Source organism: Aphis gossypii, chromosome 2 (assembly GCF_020184175.1).
Source record: "Aphis gossypii isolate Hap1 chromosome 2, ASM2018417v2, whole genome shotgun sequence".
NCBI lineage: Eukaryota > Metazoa > Arthropoda > Insecta > Hemiptera > Aphididae > Aphis > Aphis gossypii.
In genome coordinates, this window is record NC_065531.1 from 86324040 (window position 1) to 86337273 (window position 13234).

General features: G+C 27.1%; 2 protein-coding genes across 2 annotated transcripts; both read left to right on the top strand.

The window, feature by feature from the left end:
• Window positions 1-487: 487 nt before the first annotated feature.
• On the top strand, window positions 488-5125 carry LOC114120034 (replication protein A 70 kDa DNA-binding subunit-like). The gene is made up of 2 exons (XM_027981806.2): window positions 488-1095; window positions 1892-5125. The coding sequence occupies exon 2, from the start codon at window positions 1911-1913 to the stop codon at window positions 3738-3740; it is 1830 nt and encodes a 609-aa protein (XP_027837607.2). The 5' UTR covers window positions 488-1095; window positions 1892-1910; the 3' UTR covers window positions 3741-5125.
• A 931-nt stretch (window positions 5126-6056) lies between these two features.
• On the top strand, window positions 6057-9839 carry LOC114119568 (ATP synthase subunit b, mitochondrial). The gene is made up of 5 exons (XM_027981157.2): window positions 6057-6225; window positions 6287-6550; window positions 8898-9061; window positions 9148-9336; window positions 9400-9839. Exons 1-5 carry the CDS (start codon window positions 6198-6200, stop codon window positions 9574-9576), a joined length of 822 nt encoding a protein of 273 aa, XP_027836958.1. The 5' UTR covers window positions 6057-6197; the 3' UTR covers window positions 9577-9839.
• Window positions 9840-13234: the final 3395 nt, after the last annotated feature.

Below are 13234 nucleotides of genomic sequence, written 5' to 3' on the forward strand. Positions count from 1 at the left end.
CCCTCTGAAATTTCTTTTTCACCCCTTAACAAGTACAACTTTTAACAAAGTTTACTTATTTATTAAATGCACAATACTCGTTACAATTACCGCACCTAGCGCAGGGCGCAACTAATGGCATTTAATAAAATATAATTTATTTATATTGCCAGAATGACAGTATAGAAACCATCTACTTAGTAATTACTGCAAGCCTTCAAAGTCCACTATATCACAGAATAATAAAAACTGTATTAAACTATTAATTATACGTTGTAAAAACAAGTATTACATTTTTCAAAATAAGTGTGAATGGTTTTTGATTTTCAAAAGTGACAGAATTTTGAAAATGATTAGGTAACCACCAACGAACTCACTTAAAATAACAAACACAGCCACAATGCCTTGTCACGTGAGATGACATAGATAATGGAAGAATTTAAATAAATAAAGGAAGAAAAATCTTTCCTTTATCTAATATTTACTATATTTACTACGGTACTATAAGAATCTAGTAACAATCTAGTACATCAACTAGAGATGGGAAAAATTTAATTCATATTCAAGAATCGAATCTTACAATTCCGATCAATTAGATGACTGTGAGTTAAATATAGCTTCGTCGCTAAAATCCAGGTGGTCACCCATCCGAGAGCCTACAACGACGGGCGTAATTGACCGCAACACCAGTGCCCCATTCAGTGACTGTCGATTACGTCCAACCTCTACGCGACACTAGGTTCCAAAGTTTTTGTTTTTATTTCAATTTAAAAGTTATTTAGGTTTTGCTTATCTTATTAATGCGATTAATATCGTCGATAACGCATTCGGGTTTGGAGTAAGTTATTAACTTGGTTAGTGATATTTAATGTTGGTTGTACTGAATCGTCAAATCTAGAAATAGTAGACGCGAGTACGCGACTCGATCTATGTTCCGTAACTGAACTTCACTACTTACAGTACTTAGTTAACTTAGTACTTAGAACTTCAGTTCATTTTAAAAAGTCGACCACTGATAAATTTGAATTCTGTGCTGACTACCTCATATTGTCATATAACATATTCTACACAACCCTAGACCCTCAGTATCAACAACTCAACGTTAAATATTTGAAGGTAAGACATAAAGTTAATCAATAATAATTTATTTCGTATCTCATATTATGTCAAGTCTATTTGTGTGGCTGGCATAGATGAAGATCATGTTCTATTACCCATTATACTCTGCATCTCTCTTTGTAACTCTGCTTTCCGTAAATTTTATAGATTCCTACACATTCATCTATTTATTATGTTTTTGGTAATGATCCATTACCATTTCGTTTGGCGCTTATTTTTTTTTCATTGTGAATTAACCACAATACAACGTTCATAACATTCAGACATGACACATTTTTGCGTACTTAAAACTATTCTATAGTAATGTGTATTTATGTAGATATGTATATGTTATAATTTCTATAATTTAATTAAAATTTTTTTTATTTTAAACATGACTAAATTTTTTAAAAACTAATACCTATGTAATGATAAATCAGTATTATAATTATTGATGTACCTTTTGTATAATTTTTCAAAAAGCTATAGTCAATAATATACCTACTTAACCTATTTTATTTGGAATCATTTAACTAATTACATAGGTACTCACAGTTTTTTATAATTTATTATTAATATTCTTGTAAAGAATTTAATAATTTTTTATCTACTGCATTTGAGGCTTATTAATAAGATAATTTATTTAATTTTCAACTATAGTTTTTTTTTTTTTGTAAAGTATTGACTCCAATAATTAATAGTCTTATTTTTACAATGAAAAATATATAATGAAATATTTCAAAATCTTCTGTGTAAAATGTTTAATTATTATTTTTTAAATATTAATAGGTATTTCTTTGTTATGTTCATATAGTTAATCATTCATAGCAAAAATGGAGTATGAAAAAATGCTGACAAAGGGCGCATTGAAGTCCATTATGAACAATGAAAATATTAAAGATCCAATCATGCAAGTTCTTGGTGTAAGGAAAATTACTGCTGCAGGAGCAAATGAAAGATATCGCTTACTTATTTCTGATGGTTATAATTTAAATTCTTTTGCTATGTTGGCTACTCAATTGAATGGTATGGTTTCTTCCGGAGAGATTAATGAATTTTCCATCTTACAGATAAAACGTCATATTATTAGTAATTTAACCGACCGTTCTAAAGGAAGTAAACAAGTCATGATCCTTATAGATTTGGCTGTTATAGTATCCGGTGATCTTGTAGGTTCAAAAATTGGTGATCCTAAACCAATAATTGATAATTCTGGTCAAGTAGTTGAAAATGGTACTTCTGCTTCAGTTGACTCTACGCCCCAGTCTAATGCTTTGCCAACACCTCATTCTGTCCATTCTAGTGTTATAGATAATGGTCTTCAAAGAGATATTGATGTTAGCAATATTCATCCTATTAATTCTTTAAGCCCATATCAAAATAAATGGACAATCAGAGCTAGAGTTGTGAACAAAGCTTCAATTCGTACTTGGAACAATCAAAGAGGTGAAGGTAAACTTTTTAGTATGGATCTACTTGATGAAAGTGGTGAGATACGTGCAACTGCCTTTAATAGTGAATGTGACAAATTTTTTGATATGGTTGAAGTAAACAAAGTATATTTTATTACTCGCGGTGCAATTAAAACAGCAAATAAAAAGTTTTCAAATTTAAATAATGATTATGAACTTACACTTTCTAGTGAAACACAAATTTTCCCATGTCATGATTTTGATGATTCTAAAATGCCCGCTCTAAAATTTAATTTTGTTCAATTGAGTCAAGTGAAAGATGTTGATGTTGATGGTATAATAGATGTTATAGGAGTTTGTCAAACTGCTGGAGAATTGATTAAGTTAATATCAAAGACTACAAGAAAGGAATTAAAAAAAAGAGATGTGACTATTGTCGACCAGTCTTTAAGTTCAATGACTATTACATTGTGGGATACTCAGGCAGAAGATTTTGATGGATCATTGCAACCTATAATTGCTATAAAAGGAAGTAGAATTAGAGAATTCATGGGTAGTAAATCATTGTCACTTTTAGGATCAACTGTAATGCAAATAAATCCTGACATAGAAGAAGCACACCGCTTAAGGGGTTGGTATGATTCACTTCCTTCAAATGTTGAATTCAATAGTATTTCTACCCGTTCTGATGCTATAGCAAATTCTCAGTTTCTTACTATTAAAGGAGCACAACTTGCCCAACTTGGAAGTGGAGATAAAGCTGATTATTATAGTATGTACTCGTATTTGATTTTTGTGAAATCTGAATCTGCTCTATATAAAGCATGCCCAAAACCAGATTGTCAAAAAAAAGTTATTGATCGAAATGATGGAACATACCGTTGTGAAAAGTGTAATGATGAAACTGAAAATTTTAAATATAGATTGATGCTCTTAGCACAATTGAGTGACTCGACTGGAAACCAGTGGGTAACTATGTTCCAAGAAACAGCTGAAAATCTATTGGGCACTACTAGTGCAGAATTAGGAAGATTGCTAGAAGAGTCTAAGGAAGAATATAGTGATGTTTTTCAAAGACAAATGTTTAAATTATTTGAAATTAGAGCTAGAGCAAAAATGGAGACATATAACAATGAGACAAGGTTAAAAGTATCTTTAGTCAATATAAAAACAATTGATTATAAGGTAGCTTCTACAAAATTAATAGCTGATATTAAAAGGTTGAGTGGAATTTCAACATCAGTAATGTAAAAACTAATAACTTTTATACTTTTGTTTATAGTTTTTTACTTAGATACTTTTAAGTTTAAGTTTAATATAATAAATATTATATAACTTTTTTTACATTTTTATGCTTTTATTGTTTAAATAAGTAAAGTAAATAGCACTAAATTTATGAAATTATTTACGAATTAATTTTAACAGAAACAGTTTAGAATATGAATAATATACTACTTTTATAAAATATGTTTATAAGTGTATTTTAATATTGTATCATTATATGATTGTATAATAGGTAATTTATAATGACCTTTTAAAAAAATCATTTAAAAATTGATAAAAATATTACCCAGATTTCAATTAAGTATAATAAAATGCTAAAAAACAAACACTAAATCCATAAAAGTACAAAAGATGCGAAATAAAAACTTTATATTTGAACCCATAGTCCATAGATGACCAAATTACATTTTGTGATGCTTGAAAAGCTATATTCTGTGAATCTTAAAAAAAATACATAATCCTATACTATCTTAGCCCTAGCTATGACATACCTAAAAACTTTATTAAATCATTTATCCTTCCAAAAACTTAAATTAGAATAAAACAATATAATAGTAACTAAATTTCTGCACAGTAAAGGCCTTTCAATGACATAGATAGGATGTAAAAAAAAAATAAATAAAAAAGCTGTATTTAGATATATAAACTAAGGAATAAAATATACACTTTACCAAATTAAGCAAATTTTTCATTTTTTTTTGAAACTTATTTATATGAACTATATAAGTACAATGGTGCAATTAGAATTTGTCGGTCGGACTTAGTTCTAAAGTTATGGGCCTGGAAATTGGGTAGCAATTTAATATAAGTATTTATAAGTAACTGCCTTTGCCTACTGTCTCCAGTCGTATAACTCGAAGTTCTCTGAACTCCGGACCTGGTAAGTAACAACAACCTTGAACCTAAGACGTATAATTGTACAAATAAATAATATTCAATAGTCATTAATTAACGTAAGTTTCAAGAAAAAAATGATGGAAGATGTGATAAACGTAGCGTTGCGTTCATGCATAAAAGACGCAAAATTGCTAACTTCCAAAGGCCATAACTAAGACCTAACTTTGAAACTAAGTCCGAATTCAGAATGCACTATTGTTCTATTAACTTAATTAGTTAATAATTAATATAAGTAGGTAAGTTAAAAAAAAAAAAATAGTAAATTTGCATGGTGTGGTAAAGTGCATTTTAACCTAAATTATTAACTATGACAACATTGTATTATTACTTTTTAGTTTTTATTTAATAAAATAAATCAAAATGTATTTTTAAGTAAGTAGATAATTATTATTATTTTGATCATTTATATTTTATAGTTGCAGCGTTAGACCAAATAAATATTTTGTACAATACAATATTTTTCATTTTTGGCGTGAATCTGTAGTATGAACTTAGTATAATACTATAATAAATTAGAATGATTTTTTAATAATATTATTAGTTAAAATTAGTTACACTACATTATTAAATATTATTTTTATTGAACTTGAATTATTAAATTGTATTAAATTAGTTTTAAATTATTCCGATGATTAATGTGTTTATATTGTTATTTCATATTTGTATAATATTATTACGAATTATCATTATGATCGTAGAAATACTTAGGTAGTTATTTCTATCAAGAATATTAAAAAAACATACCGCGGAAATCATATATTACATATTATATAGGTATTATAATAAATATAATCATATTTCATAGACGTATGTAAGTCTGTGTCATATAATGTATAATACTAATTTAAGGCAGGAAAGATGGGTCTAAACGTCTAATGACCCTAGCGCATAGACGTCCTATTAACTTAAGTTAGTACTGCCCTAGAAGTAGGTAGTAGAATGGTTTAAGATTTCTGATCTATACATCTAAAACCATGATAGTAGCACAGTAATAGTGCCACGATTATAAAGGACTTTATAATCGTGAGTAGAGCACATAAATTTATCAGTAATTATTTTTGATTGGCTAACAATGTTTGGCTTCAACTACAACTTTTTCAGAAGATTTAAGACCGTGTAGCTACTATAGCTTACTAGTTACTAGCTTCGACTATTCCTTATATTATTAAAAATATTATTCGTGGCATGGAACACCCACAATTAAAAATGTATAATATTAATATATTATATTTTTAATTTTAATTCGAGAAACACCCTTATATAATAATAAACAATATCCTCTTATATTGGTAACAGTGTGATAACCTCAGAATTTTTATCATTTTGGATGTATTCATTTTAAGCTGGTATTCAATTTTAATCAGCTGTTTTCCTTCGTATCGTACTCATTATTGACCTTACCATAATTTTTAATATCATTTCACCCGTACACCATATTTACTGTAACTCCCATCATCGTTTTCGTGAGATCTCGATTGATTTTTCGATTATTAGTTCAAGGCACAGGCGAAAAATTAACTTGTAACCATGTTATCCAGATTGGCTCTTCGTTCAGGTAAATATTCTCTATATTAAAATGTATGCTAACAGTTTTGTTTAAAATTTGGTTTTTATAGAACTGTTCAGAGTAGCACCACTGTGTGCTAATGCCGTACGTACCACACAAACTAAACCGGCAGTCGCTACCACTAATGAATCAATCATTGTACCAGGGTTCCCTAAACCCAATGGCCAACCTCAACCGAATCCCTATGACGGACCCGAACGTGATCTTGTAAATTTTCCTAGAATGGTGAGGTTAGAAGAACCTGCTAAAACTAGATATTTGTTCGTGCCCGAAGAGTGGTTTGAAGTATTTTACAAAAAGACTGGAGTCACAGGTAAAAATATAAAATGTCAATAAGATAATCTACATTTTCCTTGTTGTACCTTGTACTTTCAGATTAATTCAATACCTAATATATCAAAACACCTCTAAAACTGTATTTTCTAATGTAGTTAGATAATTTTTTTTATTAATTTTAAGACCCAGCATCTTAATTTTGTTATGTTTTGTCTAGCAACATTAGAAAAAAAAGCCCTGAAATAAACCTCTGGGAAAAAATCTATTTAAAATAATGAAATTATTGAATTATAAATGATTTTTTATGGCACTAATCCACAATAATTAGAGAACAATGCCATTAAATTTAATTTTACTTATTCATTTTGACTATATTCATAAAACATTTTGTTTTTATGATTTTTAATTCCTACATTAATTATAATATTGTAAACTAATTTTGAACTCTTAATCCCACCACTATATTTTACTTTAAGGGATTAGATGTTGAGTGATAGCACAAATGTAATTATTAATTGAACTATTGAACATGTTATTCAATTTCAATATGTTATATAAATATGTATGTGTTATTATTATTCAGATTTAAATAAATAAATAACCATGGTGTTATAATTGCACGATTGTGTGGATTACATTATGTTAAAATAAATAATAAATATTATTAATAACTAGGGCATTATTATTTAATGTTAAGTGTTTATGTTAGTAAGGGCCAAAGGGCTTTTTTTTTAAATTCGCTTTAAGTGACTACCTATTTTAGTTGTAAATCTATACTGAATAATATGTAACATATTAAGCTTATAATATATTTTCATTTACTTAAGAAGATGTTACTTCTATATAATATGTTGTCTATGCCTAGTAAAATTATTTTGTTAGCTTTAATATTAAGGTAAAAATATTGTTAAGAAGACTCTACACCCGTATGCGTTGTCTCTATCTTACAAATATAAAACATAGCAATAACTGTTTTGCAGTGGAAAGAACCTAACCTAGCCTTAACTAAGAAACAAAATTTTCCCCACGTATAAAAGAGAACCCTAGCTGTGAAATATTTGATATCGAAACTATAAAAAAAGTTATTCAAGTTTAAAAATAATCGTTTTTGAAACAATAATAACTTTTTTAGTATAAGTGATAAAAAAAAAAAAAAAAAAAACGATATTTCTCAACTTAAATTCTCCTTTATATGCGGTGAAAATTTCGTTTCTTAGTTATGGCCTTCTTGGTTCTTTCTCGTATAAAACAGTTTTTGCTATGTTTTACATTTGTAAGACGGTGATAACACATATGGGTATAACGTCCTCTTAACTGTGTTTGCTAGTCGGTGTTTTATTATATTTTAATTTTTAAGCAAACTAAGAATTTTTTTTATGCATTTACTTTTAAATGTATCTCATTTAAAAATTAAAATATTATTAAAAAAAAAAAAAAAAATACAAATAATAAAATTTTGTTTAAGTTTGTTGATTGGTCAATTAAGTATTTATTTAAAATTAAATTAAAGCTTACAACACGATGTAGATTCTGTTGAATGCAATTTAGCCATGTTTAACATAGAGAATGCTAGTGGTCTGACAACCTTTTAATATATAATTGATGAAAATCATTATTATATATGTATATTGTTCATTTATAGCAGCTTTTCCCAAACTTTTTCTCTGCCGGATCCCTTTGAGATAGTAAAAATGAATGTGGACCCCCTTAATAAAAATATAATTTTTGTTATAATTTACTATATTATAGTATTTTCAATTTATGTTTGCAAACCCCTAGAGGTCTGCTGACCACAGTTTGGGAAACACTGATTTATAGTTATATGCTAGAAAAATATAATATTTGTCAAATTATAATAGTTAGTAAAAATCGAAGTGTAAAAAAAAACAAAAATGGCCATCTAGTTAACCGATTGGCTGTACAATAAGTGTTAAGTATTATTTTTTTATACTAAAAAACTAGTGAAAACATTCCTATAATTAGAATTAATTCTGATATAGTTGATTACTGATAACATTTTAAAATAATACTTATTAATTTTAATTAATCTGTATTATTATCACTTACCAATTTGTCATAATTCATTTTATATATTCACTGCATTTTACCAATACAGGTAGATAAGTAGATTTATAATGAGTTTTTAAATGAAGCTAAAATAAATTATTTTGATGGATTAAGATATATTATATACAGTAATAAAAGAATCATACAGACATACTGTTAACTATAAGAATTAAAAATATGTTATAATATATTGTATTTTATAATTTATTATTTAGCTAAACATTTTAAATTATTCTATAATGTTTTTTAAGTAATGACTTAATTATTACGTTATTAAAATTAAATAATTTTTTAATGAAAACGAAATTATTTTCTAGGTCCATATGTTCTTGCTGCTGGTGTCACAACTTATTTATTAAGTAAAGAAATTTGGGTTGTTGAACATGAGTTCCCTTATGTGTTGGCTACTATTGGTTTGTTTTATGTTGGATGGAAAAAGTTCGGAACATCTTTAGCTGCTTTCCTTGATAAAGAAATTGATGTATGTATTCATTGTAATTATTTTTATTTAATGGTTGAAAATTAATAACTAATTACTAAACATGTATAATATTTTATTTTATTTAGGAATACGAAGCATCTTGTAATGCTGGTCGTAAAAGTGAAATTGATGGCTTAAAAGAAACCATTGAACACCAAAAAAAAGAAATATGGAGAACTGAAGCTCAAAAACATGTAATTCAAGCAAAGCGAGAGAATGTAGCTCTTCAGTTAGAAGCTATTTATCGCGAACGTGCTCTTCAAGCCTACAACCAAGTACTATTTATAATAGTATAAAAGTATTATATAAGTGTCTATAATAATTTTAATTGTTTTAAGGTAAAAAGACGTTTGGATTATCAATTGGATTTGGCTAACTTGACACGTACTGTGCAGCAGAGACATATGGTTAACTGGATCATTGAAAATGTTCTCAAATCTTTAACAAATGAACAAGAAAAGCAAAGTTTTAAAAAATGCATGACAGATTTACAAGCTTTAGCTGCAAAAGCATAAATGTAACAAGAGTTAGTGCCATTTTTTAGAATATTGTTTAATGGTAAATAAACTTAATTACATTCATTAATATACTCCTTTCACAGTAGATTTCATGTTATTTGTATGAGATAAAAAAAAATTATTATTTGGAGTATGATATTATTAATATCTTACACAATATTCAAACTAATAATGTTTTATGTACTCTAATTATTACATCCAACACAAAATAATGTTATACTGTTGTTTAAAAAAAAAATAAATTCAATTTTACCATTATAGATTTAATTTATTCTTGATATTTGTACATGTGGATGATATATATATTCCTAAAGTAAATGAATCATTTTACTCAGTGACTTAAAAAAAAAAAAAAAATGTTTTGTTTTTAGCAGGCAGTGATAACTGATAATAAACTGTGAAAAAGATCATGGTAGCTCAACTTGTGGGCAGCCCTCAAAACCTTTTTTTTTTCTGTTATCCTTAGAAGATATGATATGTAGTTATATATTTTATATTCAAATAGAGTTATGTAATTTTCAAACAGACTTTCCTTCAATTAATAACAAAGTTATCTCCTGAAAATTTTGGAAACTGTGTACACAAGAAACCGTGCCTCAGATTAACAACACACTGTGTTTGATATTGAGAAATTGGCTTCTGAAAAACAATGTAAATCACTACATTAATTATTAACATGTTTACCGCCATATGGCCGCCGACAGTCATCTGTAATTCTCAAATTTTATACATATGTGACCACCAGCGCCCATAGTTCATCATTTCTACCATGCCATATGACTGCCAGCAACCATAAATGAATTTGGTTTTATATTATTAACTTTTCTATGGCACTGCAATAATGCACTAGCAGGAATCATTGCAATTATTTTTTTATATAGTACATTTTATTTTTCTATTTTTTTCAAATTTTTGGGATGTACAAATTTGGAAGACATTATATGCTTGGTGTATAACAAATACCAATTGAATTACCGACGACGGCCATGTGGTGGACGGTGGTCAATGTGTTAAAATATCAAATTCTAAATAAATTCTTGTTACTTAATTATAATTATTAACTAATGAAAATAAAATTTTTTTTCTATTTATAAATGTACAAATTATTTTACCAACTAAAAAATGTTGGACCACCTTAAAATAAATTATTAATAATTACTTATTAAACTTGACTGCATTATAGTTATCTATGTTAACACAAAACTAAGTTGTTATAAAACAATTTTTAGTATTAAAATTTTACTGGTCTAGCCCTTGATTTGTCTAATAATTTAATCTACAAATTATTTATTTTATTTTATTCATTTATTTCATGTCACCAAAAGCTTCTACATACATTTCAACTAAGGTTTTCAATCACTTCATTCCTCATTCTTTGTATGCAACATATTCTATTGTTGTATTCCAGGAGGCATGTGTGATGTTGATAATGGGAATATTTCTATAACTTTCAAAGTAATTAAAATTGATTGATAGCATAGTTCAAACAAGTTCCAATACTGAATAATGAATGGTTTCTCCAATCAAGAGTAAAAGTATTGTTATAAATTAGTTTATTCTATAATCAACGGTAAAAGATTTCTAACTACTTAATCACTCGTCTTTATTGTAAGATCATTGCCGGATTAAGGTTTTTGCCGCCCATAGGCTAAAATAAATTTATCATCTAATTTACATAAGTAAAATTTGCTATATCGTTTCGAGTGTTAAAATTTGCCGCCCTAGGCTTTAGCCTAAATAGTCTAAGCGGTAAACGGCCTTATCTAAGATGCTAATTCAAAATTATTCTTTATAGCTTATTATATATTTTATCAAATTATACTTCAAAGTTGTATAAGTAACTATTGTACAATAATATGTTTTTGAGTGTACTTTGTCATTGATTCGGTCATTGTAGTGGATTTATTAAACTTAAATCATAGTTTATACAAAAAACGTACCTACATAATATTATTGAAGCATAATTGTCTTACATCTGAGTGATGACTTACTTGCCCATCTTTTGTTAAGTATAAATGAACTTCAAATCGTAAAACAAACTATCTTTTTTGTTACTATCTATGTAATTTTGATTAAATTGTTCATCATTGGCTTGCAACATAAAACACATGTTTATTAACTCTTTTAAACATTTGATATCATGGGACATACCCCAATACAGGTAATTTTATCCTTGGGACCAAATGTTTTTTTTTCTATGCTACCTATTAGATATTAAGACATTTAGAATGTTAGATATGTATTTATATAGGTAAATTTAAACTAAACATTTTAAACTAGTGAAATACCTATGGTCTATACAGGTTTCAACTACCATAAGATATATATTGTTATACTCATATTGACATCATTCATACTACTAAATATTTTTAAGTTTTGTAAAATGTTTAAAAAATGGGCATGTTAATCTAATTTAAAACGATGAAATAAATTTGATTATAATTCAAAAAAACATACCGCATAGACTTGAAACTTAACATGACATATTTAAGATTTTATAAATTTATTTTTTTCAAAGAAGGAACCAAATTAAAACATTTACAAAAAGAAAAATTATTAAAAATAGATAGGCACCTACCATTTTTTAGTTTAGATGTAAAAATAATATATAATATGAGTTAAAAGCTATCCAAAGTATATAAAAATAAAAATTATTGACTATTAATAATTATTGATTAATAATAAATAATCTAAACGAGGTTGTTTCTTCTAGTTGTCATTCACATTATCCTAGGGTAAATAAGTTAACTGTTGCTATCTAGTAAACACCCTCCATTTATAATTTTTGTGCTCAGAATTTTAATGTAAATATTATAGTACCTAGTGTCCTAGTACCTAACTTCTGCTGTTCTTAATTATTAATTTTAAGTTATTTGTTTCAGTCAGAAAAGCACTCTTCATTATTAATCGCTCGAAAAATGATTGGAAAACTTCTTAAAAATTATAATAAATAATGATGAATCAAGTATGAAGTTAGTAACTATTTATTTAGGGGATTCTTTTATTGTATTTAAGAATTTAATCCTAATTGAAATTGAACAATTGTAGAATCTGTTCAATAATAGCATCTTTTTAGAATTCAGCTAGAAAAGTCAAGCCCAGATTAAGGGGAGAGCCAGGGGGGCCATGTCCCCCAGGCCCACGTGTGTAAAGGGCCCATAGTCTTCTCTGCTTAAAATTACATTAAATGATAATTTGTACATCTTATAGTACCAACAAGAATATTTTAATTTTTTTCTTGTTTGAATTAACAGACTAGAACAAAGCTAGTTTCAGTAACAAAGCTAGAAAAAAAACTTTCAAATACATAAAAATACTTCATTTTATTTGTAAATATGTGTTTTAAAATAAATTTGTTTTATTGTATACTTTTATAATTTAAAAAAATTGTTTTCATTAATGGGGACCCACAACCATGTATTGGTCCCTGGGCCCCTGAAGGTCTTAATCCGGACTTGACTGAGAGGTTACAAACAATTAGAGTAAGGACTTATTATTGGGTATGTTTAATTAAATTATTACTCCTATTAATTTTCTTAATATTAAAAATTACCCCTCCCCAATAGTCCAAAGTTAAAAATTTGTTGAAGTGTTAAGTATAGACTAATATATACAACTTAAAAAAAAAAAAAAATATTAAAGAATTATTTATATT

What these genes read in the sequence shown, in the direction of transcription:
- LOC114120034 (XM_027981806.2), top strand. Translation starts at nt 1,911, where the DNA reads ATGGAGTATGAAAAAATGCTGACAAAGGGCGCATTGAAGTCCATTATG.
- LOC114119568 (XM_027981157.2), top strand. Translation starts at nt 6,198, where the DNA reads ATGTTATCCAGATTGGCTCTTCGTTCAG. An exon ending in CAAAAAGACTGGAGTCACAG is followed by an intron (nt 6,551 to 8,897) that starts GTAAAAATATAA and finishes ATTATTTTCTAG; the next exon opens with GTCCATATGTTCTTGCTGCT. An exon ending in TCCTTGATAAAGAAATTGAT is followed by an intron (nt 9,062 to 9,147) that starts GTATGTATTCAT and finishes TATTTTATTTAG; the next exon opens with GAATACGAAGCATCTTGTAA.